General features: G+C 40.3%; 2 protein-coding genes and 1 long non-coding RNA gene across 4 annotated transcripts; 2 read left to right on the forward strand and 1 right to left on the reverse strand.

Annotated features, from left to right (window-relative positions):
- Nucleotides 1-4,910: 4,910 nt before the first annotated feature.
- On the reverse strand, nt 4,911-9,194 carry LOC149270512 (uncharacterized). Its single transcript, XR_016268595.1, has 4 exons — nt 9,063-9,194; nt 8,233-9,010; nt 5,109-5,901; nt 4,911-5,050 (listed from the first exon to the last, which is right to left on the reverse strand). It is a non-coding gene; the product is annotated as an uncharacterized LOC149270512 (long non-coding RNA).
- Nucleotides 9,195-9,292: 98 nt separating this feature from the next.
- Nucleotides 9,293-10,943, forward strand: CLS (cardiolipin synthase). Its single transcript, XM_089462333.1, has 5 exons — nt 9,293-9,463; nt 9,549-10,149; nt 10,210-10,425; nt 10,489-10,624; nt 10,686-10,943. The coding sequence occupies exons 2-5, from the start codon at nt 9,607-9,609 to the stop codon at nt 10,799-10,801; spliced, it is 1,011 nt and encodes a 336-aa protein (XP_089318459.1). The 5' UTR covers nt 9,293-9,463; nt 9,549-9,606; the 3' UTR covers nt 10,802-10,943.
- A 325-nt stretch (nt 10,944-11,268) lies between these two features.
- Nucleotides 11,269-16,082, forward strand: LOC149270514 (uncharacterized). Of its 2 annotated transcripts, XM_089462316.1 has the most exons (10): nt 11,269-11,395; nt 11,458-11,708; nt 11,778-12,016; nt 12,080-13,351; nt 13,409-13,528; nt 13,590-14,577; nt 14,638-15,333; nt 15,410-15,552; nt 15,616-15,724; nt 15,848-16,082. In XM_089462316.1, coding segments are annotated over exons 1-10 (3,885 nt in total). In that variant the 5' UTR covers nt 11,269-11,393; the 3' UTR covers nt 15,913-16,082. The 2 variants fall into 2 exon arrangements, with proteins under 2 accessions (XP_089318442.1, XP_089318441.1); XM_089462315.1 differs by having other exon boundaries at nt 11,458-12,016.
- Nucleotides 16,083-16,089: the final 7 nt, after the last annotated feature.

The following is a 16,089-nucleotide window of genomic DNA, read 5'->3' on the forward strand; positions in this document are numbered from 1 at the left end:
GACCCAAGGAGAGAATGAGTCGAGCAACAAAGGGACTGCAACAGAGGCAACAAGGAATGCGAGCTACATATCTGAATGAAAATTTTCTAATCAAGCGATGAGTTTTTCTTCATTTTGACACAGTATAAAATAACTTTGCAGACAGCAGCAGAGCGTGCGGAAAATTCATCAGCCCAAAGGCAACAGAATGAAGTCAAATGGGTGCGGCAAAGGAGCATGTGAAGGAGACATTGACGGAGACGACGAAGAAGGATGGAGGAAGAGGAGCACTAAGGGGCGTGAGCAACGGGAGGGCTGGGAGCACTTTGTGCGTTTTGTGTGACATGGAAAAATGGTTACAAAATGGCGGCAGCTGACTCAACAAACAAACAGGCATATGTGTGTGAGTGTATGAGCATGTGTATGTGTGTGTGTGTGTAATACGCATCGTCTCGGCCTTGATGCAAACTGTCGCCTGTCTCTCGCGCCTTTCTCTCATTCCCATTCCCTTGCCCGCACTCTTTCACTCTGTGTGTGACTTAAATTCAACTTTTTAACATGTTGCGTGAAAATGTTGGCAATTTCTTATACTCTATCGAATGCTCCTTCAAGTGTATATAAATATACATATTTGATTAGTTTGTCAAGTGGGCGAAAGAAAGCGAGCAAGTTTTTTAAACTGAAGCCATCTACATTAGTTTTACTACACAACTAAAAATATTAGTATTTGAGAAAAAAATCAAGTAATTAAATGAATAGCTCTTAAATTCTATATATGAATGTTTATTTAATAATGTCAAAATTGAATATTAATTGAAGAAATTAGTCTGGAATATATTTATATAAATATTTATTAATACAAATACATAAATGCATACAATATGTAAATTTATTTATTTATTTACTTGAATTCACAATTATTTTTATATTTATTTATTTTTATTTTTATTTAATTTTGTTTTCTTTTTAATTACATTTTTTTTTATATATTTATTTTTTTTTTTATTTATTTATTTATGTATGTTTTTTTTTTTATTTATTTTTGTATGTTGTTTTTTTTTCATAATCTTTAATTTTTATTTTTTTTATTTATTTTTTTTTTTTTTTGAGTCAGTTTAACTAATTTTAACCCTCATCTTTTAACTATGTATAAACAAAGAGTATTCGTCTTAGCCACATGGTGGTCTCAACTTAACCTCACACACATTTACATATGCATAGATCTGAGTGTGAGTGTGTGTGTATGAGGGTATGAATGTATACATATATACTATACATATATACTGTACGTATAGTACATATAATTTCGTTGCGTCTTTGGCTTGTTTGCAAATTTTCAACTTGAAACGCCAACACCAGACCAAGAACCAAACGCAGCGGGTGAACATTTCTTCTTCTTTATTTGTATACTAAAAAAAACTATGAGAGAAAAAAGCAAAAAGTTCGCTGCGTTTGGCAGCTGCTTGCAGTTTCTGACTGCTGTGTGCGCCTGTGAGTGTGTGTGTGTGTGTCACCATTTTGTTAACATATTAACATGTGTGCGTGACACGATTTACAGTAGCTAGGGACAGCAGTCATAACAACAACAACACCAACAAAGCCAAAAGGCAACAAGGAGAGCGTTTTGTGCCATTTGCAGCCACTTGAAAAATAACGTTGCATACTTCGAGGGGTGGGGAAGTGCACCAAAAACTAATTAACTGCTCGAAAGCAAACAATTTATCATCTAAATAAACACATTGAAATCAAGATGAACATAAGAAGTAGGAAAACTGCTGAGATAGAGGAAAATAGAGAGAGAGGTAGAGAAATTAATTAAATTTAATCGAGTGTCAGTGGTCAGTGTCAAAATTAATTTGCAATAGTTATTTGAGTTAAATAAGACAACAAACCCAACACCAATATAATGTGTATATGTGCATGTGCATGTGTGTGTATATGTTTCTGGCAGCTGAACATTCTACTTCTAGTGACAGACAGAACAGCAGGTGAACTGCCCGGACAGCACGTTTAATACCGAAATTGACATTAAATTGCTTGTGACCTGCGCCCAGCAGCGATTTAGCTACAGCAGCTCCTACTACAGCTGCTGCTAGTGAGGCTGCTGCTAGTGGGACTGCTGCTGCTGCTACTGATGTTATCGACTTTTACGACAATTCCAATAAAGTTACTGCCCAGGCGATATGCCACGCCTGCCACTGACATTGCTTGGGTGGATTTTTAGTGGAGGTCGAGGGGTCCAGAGCGTGCCCTAAAAATGACAAAACGGCTTTTGTGTAAATTATTGAAAGATTTCTCTATTGTTGCTAGCTGTGCGTGGAAATAGTGTGACCGCAGCCAATACAATTCGAAAATGCATTAAGAAATGCATTATGAAATCAAATACCTTTGTACTGTAATACTTTTATACCCATTTAAAGCACACACAAAATATAATGAAATTTTATACTACTCAACGATTGATAAAACATGAGATTTTCTTTTCTGTACTTTTGCTTTCACAATAATCATGTATATATATCAAAATACGGCTAATGCCTGAAATTCATTTACCATACGCTAGTAAGAGAAAAAGGATAGGGACAGTAAGGTCAAAGCTGACTTACTTACACTTTTAAGAAAACTTCAACTCCAATTCTTGCGTTCTGTATCTCTCGCTTACTCTACCTAAATTAAAAAAAAAATAAATAAATAAAAATAAATATAAAAAAAACACGCATAAGGTCAATATAAAGTGCTTTAAGTAAACAAAGAAAATATAGGAAATAAATGAAATTTAAAAAAATATATATTTATATATTTATTTAAAAAAAAATTTAATAAAAATAAATATATAAGTCAAATGTATGTAAATTGCATTTGGCAAATACAAGAAATAAATAAAAGAAAAGCATTTAGCAAAATTGTAGTGAAGAACAATTTTATACACATACATGCAGAAGCCACGATTGATCGAGCTCATAAACTATGTACGCGTGCAGCCTTCGCTCTGTCTCTTGCAGAGACAACGACAATCATCTCAATGATAACTGCACTAAAAGCTCTTTAACCAATCGCATGTAAGCTGAGAGCTCTCGTCCTCCTCGCCGAAAACCCGATCGCTCGTTCGCCCACTCAGTGCCGTCGCTGCCAGCGAAAAGTCAAACACGCGACGAAAAGCTTCAACACAAAGCCTCAAAAGCCCAAGCTGAAAAGTAAATATATTTAAAATCAGCTCAAAGACATAGGGCGAACACTGAATTCTGGTTGGGAAGGGGCAAAACAACTCAAATGGGGCCGCTGTTTTCGTGCTTATTAAATAAATATTTGCTGAAGAGTTAATTAGCAATCGATTTCAATGGAAATTATTTCAGCCGAAGTCTATTCAACAGAAATTCCAAGAACCCATGTTGATTTGAAGAACGTGGTCACACTGTGTGGGACACACAAAGTGACAGGTGACACAGTGTGTGACGCACTTGGCTAATGCTATTTTCTTATTACTTATTGTGACATGGCACAACAATTGTCAACAATTGGATGAGACGCAACTCAACTACCATTAATTTTGCCATTGACTTGGCTTTTCGGCACAGCCGAAAATGAAGCTGTTGACTTGTGTCGGACACTTGAACACGTGCCCCTTCAAGGCGCTCACTACTACCGATACCTACGCATATACATACATACATACATATGACTCTGCCGCCTAACCAAATAGACTGGCATATTGGCATGTCATTGCCTGTGGTCTGTGGTCTTGGCCAAATCGAAGCATTGCCATGAGTAAGCGTTCCGGCTTAAGTGTGGCCAGTTGAGAGCCGCATGAGTTGAGTTTCCTCTACATTACGTCACGCAAATGTGTTACGTAATTGTCATAACGGCAACACTCGATGTATAAGCAATTCCCCTAACAAACATAGCTTGCAACTAACCCAACTAAAACCCAAAGCAGCAAGAGTCCCAAAGAAATAAATAAATAAAGAAATATGGCCAAAAAACAAAAGGGAAACTGCAAAAGTAAGAAAGCAGTGGAAAAAGAGAACAACAAAAGCAAAAACTAATTTAAAATGACCTTACAGTCTGCACAATAGACAAGCCGCATTTCATGTGCGCCTGTGGGCGTGTTTGTCGGCCACATATACTTAACTTCATTTTGGAAATGCGAGGGCTGTACCAGAAGTACTTCAACTCTGAATGTGGGAAAGAATGTGTTCCGAAAATTTTGTGAGAATCATTATAAGTTAGCAATTTTTTGTTTGTAAGAAAAGTTGATTATTGGCTTCGAGTTTAATATTTGTTTCTTCTTTGAATCTATTTTAATTATGTTCAGTTTAATTTTTTGTTTCAAGCATATAATAATCAAATTGAATAATGATTTCTACTTCAATATTTTTATTTATTATTTTTTATTTCAACTGAATACATGTCTTTATTTTTTAACTATTTGAATGTTGATTTTAATTGTACACATTTTGTAACTTTTATTTTATTTCTATTAATTTCTTAATTAAATTCTGTTTACCTAAACTTATTATCTATGACTGATGCATTCAGCTCTAAGCCTTTAAATGGCCTACATGATATCATAAGCTTGTGTTTTTTTTTTTTTTTATTTTTTTTGTCAACTTTATGAACTGCCCCCTCGTTATTTCCGTTGCCTACTTTTGGTCAGCATTACCTCCGCTGCAGCTTTTCATTCATAGTTTAGACAGCAAACTCACTGACACTAACACACACATTGCCTCTCCTTCTCTCTCTCTCCCTCTGCATCTCTTCGTCTCTGCGCCCCCTGTTTACACACACCTCATTCAACTATTCCCAAAACACGTTGATCTTAGCCTTAGCTATTCTCTTTATGCTGACCGCCACGGCCAGCCTTGGCGGGTCCAAGTCCACATTTAATGCCGCTTGGCCATTGCTATAATTTTTCCGTTTTTCGCCACGCTAACGCTTTTAGCCCGCTGTGCTTGACTTTGGCCTGTCTTGCGCTGCCTTGCTCAGCTTTGCTTTGCCATGCTGGCTTTATACTTCTATATACTTTTTGCTATTTTAGTTTTCTAAGCAACAAAACAAATTGAATCACGTTCGCCTGGGAGAGAAACGTGAGTATTTTATTTTTTCCCGTTAAACATTTTCATTTTTCTTACCGAATAGCGGAGAGCGGGCGAACCAACTGAAAGTTGTTTTGTCTGATAATGATGCCATGGGGTCAGCTGTTGTTGTTGCTGCTGTTGTTATTGTGCCTGCTCCCAGTGGCTGTTGAGTATTGGCCAGTGGACCATGGCCAACACCATCATTTGCCTCATATAGATATCAGATTGGTGTGCATGGATGTGCATGTGTGTGTGTGCGTGTTTGTACTTTTGTTTATTAAAAAGAGATTGGCGTGCGCAACAGAAGGAAACCAAATAAAGATTTTGTCATGCCCAAGCCGAGTTCGTTCGAATGGACCATTCATCATCATTTCTGGCCTGATGATTTTATTTTGATTTTGGTTGTGCAAAACGTTTGGGGATTACCAGCCTAATGATTTTATTATAGTTTGGATACCCCACAGCTATCAACAATTGATTGATCGTCTGCCTCTCAGCGCCCGGTTCATTGTCTCCTTCAGTTCATTCATTTGGTGTCCTTTGTAGTCGAAGCCTCATTTAAGTGTTTCTTTATTATATTAAAAGCACATTAATGCCACACCAGCGTTATATGAATGTATGAAAATTCTTTAAAATTTTGTAATAAGCTGAACCTAGTTGGGCCATAGACCAAAAGCCGAGACGTCAAACATGGGCCAAACAATTTGAGACCAGAAATCAGCGCAGCCTGCACAAAGTTTTGAGCGGCCGACATTTTGCCATTGTCTTGAATGGGTCCAGCAAAAAGAAAAACTGTGAGCATTGCAGACACTTGAATACGCTACAGCGAACATTTTCTCAACGTCAGCTAAATAAATTGAAAAAAAAAAGAAATATATAATAGAATATTATAGAATATGCAAATATTAAAATTAAGTTTTTTGCAAAAATTTAAATTATGATACACAAAAATGCAAGCAAAAATGCTAGCACAGAGCAAAAGTTAACGGTTCTTTCTTAGTTTTCCATAAATTGAACTAAAATTTTGATCAAATCTACTGAACATGCTCCAGTCTTATAATGTGCTGTAAAATTTATTTTTAAAAAACCTTAAAAATTTTGTTACAACGGGCTCAAAGTTTAAGTTGCAGGGTGGGCTATAATTATGATAAGCACTGTATATTTGAAGCGAAATGATGTAACTGATGAGATAAAAATATGCGATTTTGTATATTTGTTTATTAGGATTTAAAAGACGTAATTTTTAGTTTAGTCGCCCACAGCATTTTTACTCTATTGGATTCTCTATTAAAGGTAAAGGTAAAAATTTTTTATAATAATAAGCAATGAGTAAATTAAAGTTAATTTGCATAAAAAAAGCCTTTTTTTCTACCGATGAGTGAATCCTAAATATATCTAAAATTAGGTTCATAGTAATTTTAAAATGTATACTTATTTTAAACTTTACTTATTAAAAAAAAAATTAAATAAAATAAAATAATTATACACTTCCAAATTTCTGTTTCTAAACAAATAAACTAAGAAAAAATATAATATATGAGCAGTTGAAGCCATTTGCCTTATCAGCAAATATGCCGACTTCTGTGTAGGGTAGAGTAGCTAACATAAACTAAACCAAGGCCCGCAGCATGGTGCCACTTTGACTGACTGCCACGCCCCTAACGCCCTGTAACTATCTGTCTCTCTCCCCTCTCTCTCTTTCTTTCTCTCTCTCTCTGCCTCTTGGTCTCTCTCTGATTTGGTCGTAATTACGCGTAACTTTCGACAAGTGTCGCCAGAGAAATCGCCAACGTCCCGCCAGCTCTAGTGGGTGCCCTACGTGTCCCTGGTGTGGCTGGAAAGTTTTTGGGGCTGTGGCGTCTTTTGATGTTGCGCAAGGAGGCGCCACTGTGAATGGCCCACATGGCGACCAAGGCAGCTGCGGTTTAATCTCCTTTTAAATTGTGTACAGCCGACGGCCCCAGCCACGCCTTCCACACAAGAATATGGACCAAAAGTTTGCCGGCACTTGCGCTTGATAACTTTGAACAAAAGCGGGCAGCAGTGGGAAAATAGTTGAGAATTCATTGTGGAGGAAAGTCATTGTTACACTTTTGTGGCACTGCTCCTACTGCTGCTGCTCCTGCTCCTGCTGCTGCTGCTCCAGCTGCTGCTTCTGTTATTTTTCACTCTAATTAGCCGTCATTGGTTTGTGATTTGTGTGGGCGCTCGCAAAACACCTGACGAAAGGTGCAGTTTGGTCAGCAGCATGGCAAGTTAAATTTGCAGATTTTTGATTTAGTTGTTCAGCCACATAAATCTAAAAGGCCACTTGACCAATTTTCCAGCTTGGGCCGCAAATAATTTACAGCAAATGTGGTTTGGCCAGAATTTATACTGGGCTAGGACCGCATTAACCATGCAGTCGAGAGCCAAGAGCTGAGAGCGTCAGGCCAAAGTTAAGTGTATTTAATTAAATTAAATACACACAAATGTGGTGCAGGAGAGTAGAGGCTTTGCTTTTATTGACGGCCTTAAAAGCGTTAAAGTAAATCATTTAGGACACAAAGCAGCTGCCAGGCTAATGGCCAATGCACAATACTTAATGCTCATGGCTCATTGTCCAAGTCGATCACGCCCGCCATTTGTGGAACAACATTAAAATAGACTAAAGTGCTCTGTGACCTCTGCCTTTATGGCCACTTAATATATACAGTTAATTAGCAACACACACACACACATACTTTCATTGGCGATGGCTATGCAAAATGGCGGAAATTTTTACTGTTGCTGACATTTTCAGCATCTTGGCTGGCAGGTGGCAGCTGCTGAAATGTCCGGCAAATTGCTTTTGATTAATGAAGCAAGAAAAAATTGTAAAAATAATATTAAGTCAATCAACGGTCAAAGTTATGCGTACAAAGTAGACAGGAAATTGCTCTCACAAAGGAAAAGCTATTTTCAAAAAAAAATTCAACATGGAAGACAGCTCTAGTTTAGGTGAGCCCGACTGGAATATACCCTAAGCAATGACCGATGTGCACTCAGTATACTCCATAGATACTTCCCAATTCCAATGGGCTTAGGGTATATAGATAGTACTATATTGAATACGAAACTCTCTATGCTGCACTATATATATATATATATGTATAAATGTATTATATATGTATATACTATACTTACCTTACCTACCTACCTGTTCTAACTACAGTATCTCTCGCGCTCTTTCTCTCACTCACTTCCACTGTCAATAGCTGACTTCAAGCTACTCACTGACAGTGACTGAAATTACGGGATGTCAAAAATTAACATGCTTTTGTCCACACAACATAATGGCCGACATGCCCTGACATTGTTGTTGGCGCTGCTGTAGTTGTCGTTATTACCGTTGCTGTTGCACATCCATTTTAATGCTGTCGGGGTCAGCTAGAGCGAGAGAGCTACTCAACTGTCTGGCAAGGCCTCAAGGCATGCAATTTCTTTTGGCATTCTACTTTTGTCGCCTTGTCCTTGTCGTAATTATGAACTTAAAAGGCAGCCAGAAGCGTGTCATCAGCGGAAGCAGCGCCAACGGTGATGCCATATTGTATTAATATTTAATGGATGTCATTTCGCGCTGCTCTCTGATTTTTAATTGAGCAAAATGTACAAGAGTGCAGCTGCATGTTAAATATTTAACATACTGTATTTGCTTTACTGTAACACATTTCATTGGGGGTAAAAATACCGCTTGATGATGTTTAAATACATGAGCAGCTGTGCCAGCCTCGTCCTTGCAACTCATTAGCGACCGCACAGATTCTTTATGCTACTTTCACTTAATTCATTAGTCACGGTCGTGTAGATCAAATTAAGGCGAAGGACATAACCTTGGCCATGGCAGCTATTTAAGTTTATATAAAGTAATAAACATTTACAAAGACTTCATTTGCATATCGAAGGAGTTTACTTCTTCTCTGTGCCTCTGTCGATAGCTGAGAGCATAATTAAATTTCATCCAATTAAATGACTGAGAAGGAAAGCTACCTTGCGGCAAGTTGTGCTGTCCACTGGATAAATGAAAAACAAATTTTACTTTGATTCACTTGCTTTTTGAGAAAAATAAAAATAACAAATAAAATATGTGAAAAAAATACAAGTGTAAAGTGGAAAATCTTTTAAGGTGAAAATTTAAACAGTCCCTTCATTCGAAATTTTCGCGCCAATTGACAGACGATGCTATCGCAGTGCTGCCACTATAAGATACAACAAACAGATGGCAGCATTTGTAAATAACGTGGCAACCTTCTGCTTGTGTAATAAAAACATTTGATTGATTAAATTATTGTTAAAAATTTTATTTAATGTAATTTTGACCAGTAATACGTACACACCAGCTGTGTTTGTACTTCCCACCACCTACTTTGGTTGCCCGCAGACAACAAATGGTATGAATCCAAACATGGAGTGTCATTTGCCTACCTCGTTCAAGGCCGAACAAATATAAACACGATCTTGTTTTTTTTTCTGCAGTTCATACATATCGCAATTCCGTTCAATTTGTTGAATTGTTAGCCGACAAGCCAACAAAATGCTGCCCGCCATTGTGTTCCGGCAAATGCACCGCCCGCTCAGCGCCGGCGGACTGCATCATGGGGCAGCCACCACATTGAAGCATGTGCTCGGCGTGGGAGGCAGCAGTTTTGTAAACTGTCTAAATCGTTATGTCGCTGCTACCGGCTTCATACGTATCTCTTTTTTGGATATCAATCAGCGTCGCAATTGGGATGTGGCTAGACTGCGGCTTTATGCGGACGCCAAAAAGCAATCGCTCCATCTGCGCACACTCCAAGGCAGGGATTTGCTCCAGGGCGTCATCGATAAGCAGCGTGCAGAGTTTATTGAGCGCAAGAACTTCCTGGTAGATGATATACGTGAGGCACGTCACAAGGTGCAGGAGCGCGTTAGGGAGAAGATTGTCGAGATACGCGAGGAGCGTGAAAATATCATGACCATACCTAATATGTTGACCATCAGCCGCGCCATACTTTCGCCCTATATTGGCTACGTTATAGTTCAGGGCGATTATACGCTAGGCATGAGTCTACTCGTCTTCGCCGGCATTACAGATCTGGTGAGTACTCAACAGTATCTTATATAGATATAAACTTTATCCATATATACTCTTTCTCAGCTCGATGGTCAGATTGCGCGTCGCTGGCCGTCGCAGGCTAGCAAAGCTGGCTCCTTTTTGGATCCCATGGCCGACAAGCTGCTAATGGGATCCTTGGTCATATCGTTGTGCTACAGCGAGCTATTACCCATGTGGCTGACTGGGGTTGTTGTATTTCGTGATGTGTTCCTAATTGCCGCTGGCTTTGTTATACGCTATATTAGTCTTCCGCCACCAGTAAGCATATGTATTCCTTTATGGCCTTATCTCTACTACTCAACGCCAAATGTTCCTTTGCAGAAAACGTTTTCGCGCTACTTTGATGCCACCCATGTGACCGCCCAATTGGAACCTACATTCATCAGCAAGGTTAACACAGGTGTACAGCTAGCCACAATTGGTATTAGTCTGGGCGCACCTATATGGAGTTATATAGGTAGGGTAATACATAAAATTCGGGTTTATTCAGTTATTATTCTCATTTTTTACTTAAACAGACCATCCAGCCTTGCATGGACTTTGGTATTTAACAGGCGTAACAACAATCGCTGCTGCCCTCAGCTATGTCATTAATCGACGGAATACTTTTAAGATTATAAAAAAGAAGACGTAGAACTGAGCATTTCTATTATGAAAACTAAAAAAAAATCAAAAAAAAAAAATAACGCAAGTAATAGAACATTAGTTGCAATGATTAGTATATAGTCATTTTGTAAACAAATAGCTATTAATAAAATTATATATTTTGTTATCAATATGACACTGATTTGATTAAATCACTCAGCTGTTGCTCAACTGTTACGCATAGCGAACGCAGAAGGCCATGCTTCTGCGTGGTGCTACCGTATCGGTGACTGCAATGTTTAAAATTAGTAACTACAGTTACACGTATTTTAAAACAGCCACCATCTCTCATAAATGTATTCATTTTTAGTGGAGATCCATTATTGAAATAATTGCACATTTCAGGCTTATCTTAAAGAAACTTTAGAGGAATATAACTGTACGGACATCAGCACTTTTATCGAAATATTAGGGATTCTAACAGCAGTATATACAAATAAAATACTTCCAACCGTTTTCAGTGTTGCACAACGACATTTCTGAGCTGCGCGCATCATTTTGTTGTAGCCTGCCGAGCCTTTTAAAACGCGAAAAGGAAAATAAAATAAAACATATTTACAAATAGAAAAAAAAATATTAAAATGTGAGTTAAATGAAACATGCTACTTTAAAATGAAAATAATCGTTATGTTTATTTGTTTTCAGGCCTAAAGTCAGTGATAATACATTGCGCGAACTTGAAGACATTTTGAACGAGAGCGAAACCTACGCAGATCGGCTGACTGCTTTTCTTAAGCTTAAGACAGCACCAAAACCGGCAAACAATGGCCCTTTACTTATGTGCGATGCGGATTTGTCTTTCGATTTTGATGTTGACTTGATAAAACTTCCACCGAAACAGCAACCAGCATCTCCAAAAGACGCAATATCAGCTGAAAATAAGGAGCACCCATTACGTGAGATAACAAACCAAGCCTCAGCCCCAATTGATCACAATAGGGGAACACCATGTCCGATTGTTTCAGAAACACAAGAGTGTCCACCTACATCACCTGCACGTACTGATGGATGTCCAGCGTCCAATGCCTCTGCATCTGGTCTTTGTCTAACGTCACCTCGCAGATCCCTAACACGACGCAGTGGGATTCATGTACCGGGCTCGGATCGTTTACGTCGTGTGGCCATACAAAGACGATCGCGGAGTTGTGGTCGTCGCGATTTGCTAAATGAATTCAATAATTTGTCGAAGCTCAGTTCGAATTTCGTAAGTTCCCATGAATCTCTTTGTAATTTGAGAGGCATCCTGTTAACTAATGTACCCTAACAGGAACCGACCGTGAGCAGCACGCCAGCCTCTGAGAAGAAAGACACAGCCAAGCCAGAAGAGTCACCCCAAGCAAAGTTTCAGAAGGAACAACGCGATGAGCAACTATCACAAGCTTCCAATCACTCTGTCAGGCTATCATCACAGCGTTCATCGTCACCCGATTGCAACAACCAGCGACGCACCTATACCATTGAAATGGGCCCCGAGCCTGGACAGCTGCTGTTGTCTCCGTCGATAAAGGGCACCCAGAACGCCTCCATATCGAATGCATCACTGAGACAAGCACGAAGTCGCCTTGCACAATACAGAGAACAAGCTGAACTATCGGCAGCCCGGCTGAAGATATTAGCTCCTGATACACCGGCACGTGCTTTATCGCACACACTACCAAATCCGGAATATATTGTGCCCGAAACACAACCGCAGCCAATACTACAAAACTTGGCCAACAACGCTTTAGTGACGCCCTTTGTGGTTGTACCCATAAACTCGATGCTCGCAGCTAATGCTCAGGCAGCTAATGCTATTGCAGCTAGTGCAATACCAGCTGCTGCACCAGTGGATGCAGCAGTTCAAGTGAAACCGGCTCCAAGTACGACGGTGGCTAATCGCAGCATGCAAACTTCTTGCAGCCCGGTTGCTGTGCAGAAGTTGGAGGACATCATGACGGACGATGATAGCGAAGAAGAGCGGCAGTCAAGTCGAGTACCCTTAAATCTGGCAGCAGCCACTGGCAACAACAACAGGCAACGTAGCTTACGCAGTCGTGTGCAACGCGTGGACAACTCTATGCAGCTGCTTGACTTACATCAGTCCCGCTCAAGCAATTCACGCAAACGCGATCAACACAAGCCGCGCCAAACGGTGCTTAACAAGCCCTCCCAGCCGGCTATCAATGGGGAGCAGTTTGCCTACGAGCTGGCACGCATGAGCAATTACGAGATCTTAGATTTGCGCAAGCGGAACTCCTTGGGCAGACACCGTCCAGTGAATGGTCATCGACAGCAGTCCACTGAGCAGGAGAAGCAGCAAATGCTGCTGGATCAGCACATTGAATGGGAAATATTGCGGCGCAATCTGGAAGAGCAAACCGAGCAGGACGCACTCCTCACAACTGTACCGATGTCCCAGGATGACACAGTGCCTGCAGCGTCTTTAATGCAATCGCCAGCGGTGCCTCCCATGGACTTCAGAGACAACACCTTGGAACGTCAAGAGAATAGTTTCGTGGTGCAGGCTCAACGCTCCCATAAGAGGCGTGAAACCCTCAGGGTAAGGTTTTGATTTCTTAATAAAATTATTATTTAAGCTCGAATTCTTCACTCACAGCAAACCTTTGAGCTACCATCCATGTCGCCAGCGGCGCCTCCTGCTGACTTCAGGGACAATTCTTTGCCGCCGCAGCAGAGGACCCGACGACTGCGTTCCAGACGTCATGAGCCGCCAATGGTAGGTGCTATATCAACTAATCTAAAAAAAATGCATAGTTTCATAACATTTATATCAACAGAGTGAAGATGAATTGCTGACTGTGTGCACGCCACCCTCACAATTTCGCAAATCCAGGTCCAGACAAAGGGAAAATCGGCAGTCGCAAGTAATAGAGCCTGTACCACCTCCATACCATTTTAGTGACAATGCCGAAACGGATATAGAGGAGGAGAATAAGGAACAAGAGCAACAACTCTTGCCGCCAGCCCAGTTCGTCAATGAAACACATCAAATCCATTCCATTCTGGAAGAAGTTTGCATTGAGGAGATTGTGGCTAATGACAAACCAAGCAGCAGCTCGTTCGCCCAACGATCCATGAGGCTGAGAACTAGCAGGCAACTGAAAAAGTCAGAAGTCCAGCCACAGATAGAGCAGATAGATCTCCAGGAGAAGCAGGAGGAGAATCAGCAAAGCAAAGGAGAAAAACCAAAGAAGAAGGAGCAACAGGAAAGAGAGTTGCGTGAGAAACAGCAAATGGAGAATGAAAACAAGAAGAAACTAGAAAAGGAGATTGAAAGGCAGCAAAGAGAGCTGATGTATATACAGGAAAAGGAAAAGAAAGGAAATGAGCAAAAGAAGCAACAAGAGAATGAAGCCAGAGAACAGCAGGTAAAACAGCTGGAGGAACAACACAAGCGACAACAAGAGGAAGAAAAAGAAAAGAAGGAGCAACAGCATCAAGAACATATAGAGCAACAGCCAAGAGAGGAGGAGGAGCTAGAAAAAGAAAAAGTGCGACAGGAAAAAGAGCAGTCGAAGCATCTTAAACGAAAAGTGAAAGGTCAAATGCAGATGGAGGCACCACATCTGGAGCAGCAGGAGCTGCATCACGACGAGCCCCTTCAGCTGATAGAGCCAGCACCGCCAGAAGATGTATTCAAGAAGCCAACAGCTCCAGCGCCACGAAGCAAGGCAAACAAAAAGAGTCGATTGGAGAAACAGCTGCTCATTACGGTGGGTGACGCCACTCTTCCGCCGGATGAGCGGGATGACGATGCCAACTCGAGTAAGTAAACTACTGGCAAATGACTAGGCCAATCCATTAATGCATACTCAATTTCATCAGCTGGCGTCCGTCGTTCCAGACGTGGTCAGGTGCCGCTGTGCAATACCTGGGTGCACAGCATTAGCGATCCCTTCCAGTTTATGCGCAAGATGATAGATCCACCAAAGAAGTCATCGGCCAAGAAGCCCAAAAAGCGAACCGCTTCAACTGCTGATGGAGGCTGTTCCATGATAAATAAACCACCGCTGTCTGCCAGCACGCCACGTAGTACAGCTGCTCCCAATAACAACAAACGCACGAAACAGCAGCAGCCGCATCAGGATAAACATCAGAACAATGTGTTGAGCACTTCGGACGCAATTTCAGGCATCACCAGACTTAACTACATAACAGAGGAAGACGAGCCCGTAGAACCAGAGGCGGAAGCGGTAATTAATTTAGTTGAACCAGCGCCTGTGCCCAAAAAGCGGGGACACAAAAAAAAGACGCCGGCCGACAGCACTGAACCAAATAAAGAAACAAAAGATAAGGAAAAGAAGAAAAAGAGGCAGCCAGCTGCAACTGCAATTGAACAAACAGCGGAGGAGCACGAAGACGACGCAATGCCGATACCTGACCAGCCAGGCGCTTCTCCACTTCCTAATCAGTCGCACGATCCTTCATCGGAAACGCTAATGTCCTGGTTATGCGGTGCACGCGAGCTGCCACCAGATAATTCCGATGTCACCGAGACAAAGACTGATTCAATGTCTGTCTGTGAGTTCTCCGTCTACCAAACTATCATTTATATATATAAATAACTATTTTGTAAAATTATATCTTTTGCTTGCAGCACGAGCAGCCAATCTGCACTTCTCGAACATTGATGGGATCGAGTATGCCTTTTATCACACTGAAGATCGGTATTCTATGGGCTATATGCGCTTCCAGCCACTGCAGCAGCGGGGAATGAAGCGGGCCAAGACCAACACATTGGTTCGTCATAATATAATTATATAATGTATCAACAAACATTCATACATAATATTTTAACTTTAGCGTTTTGTGGCTCTTCATGGCAACTTCGAATTTGAAATAGTTAGCCCGGAGTCGGAAGAAACCTGCCATGACATATTGTACACGGGCGACACGATAGAAATTAAAAAGGGTAAGCACTTAAAATTTTCAATTTTGTATTTTTCCATCTTTCTACTTCTATCTTCGTGTTGCAGTCGATCGTAAATCATACAAATAATAATTAATAACATTTCTTCAAACATATCTCTTTCAGGAAGTCGCTACGACATTAAAAACCGCTTGGATAGGGTTAGCATCATAATGGTCTATCGTAACTGATTGTATGCAAACATCTTGTTGTACTATATATATTTATACTATTTCTATCCGTATAAATATTACAAATGGTTAATTATGCGAAAATATTTTCATTAAGTTATTGTCTTTAAGTTAAATTTCTTATATGTTCTGTTTTTGTAAAAATATAATAAATTATTTGCTACACCTTAGCAATCG

Source organism: Drosophila arizonae, chromosome 2, assembly GCF_054131065.1.
Source record: "Drosophila arizonae isolate 15081-1271.41 chromosome 2, UAZ_ARI_1.0, whole genome shotgun sequence".
Lineage (NCBI taxonomy): Eukaryota > Metazoa > Arthropoda > Insecta > Diptera > Drosophilidae > Drosophila > Drosophila arizonae.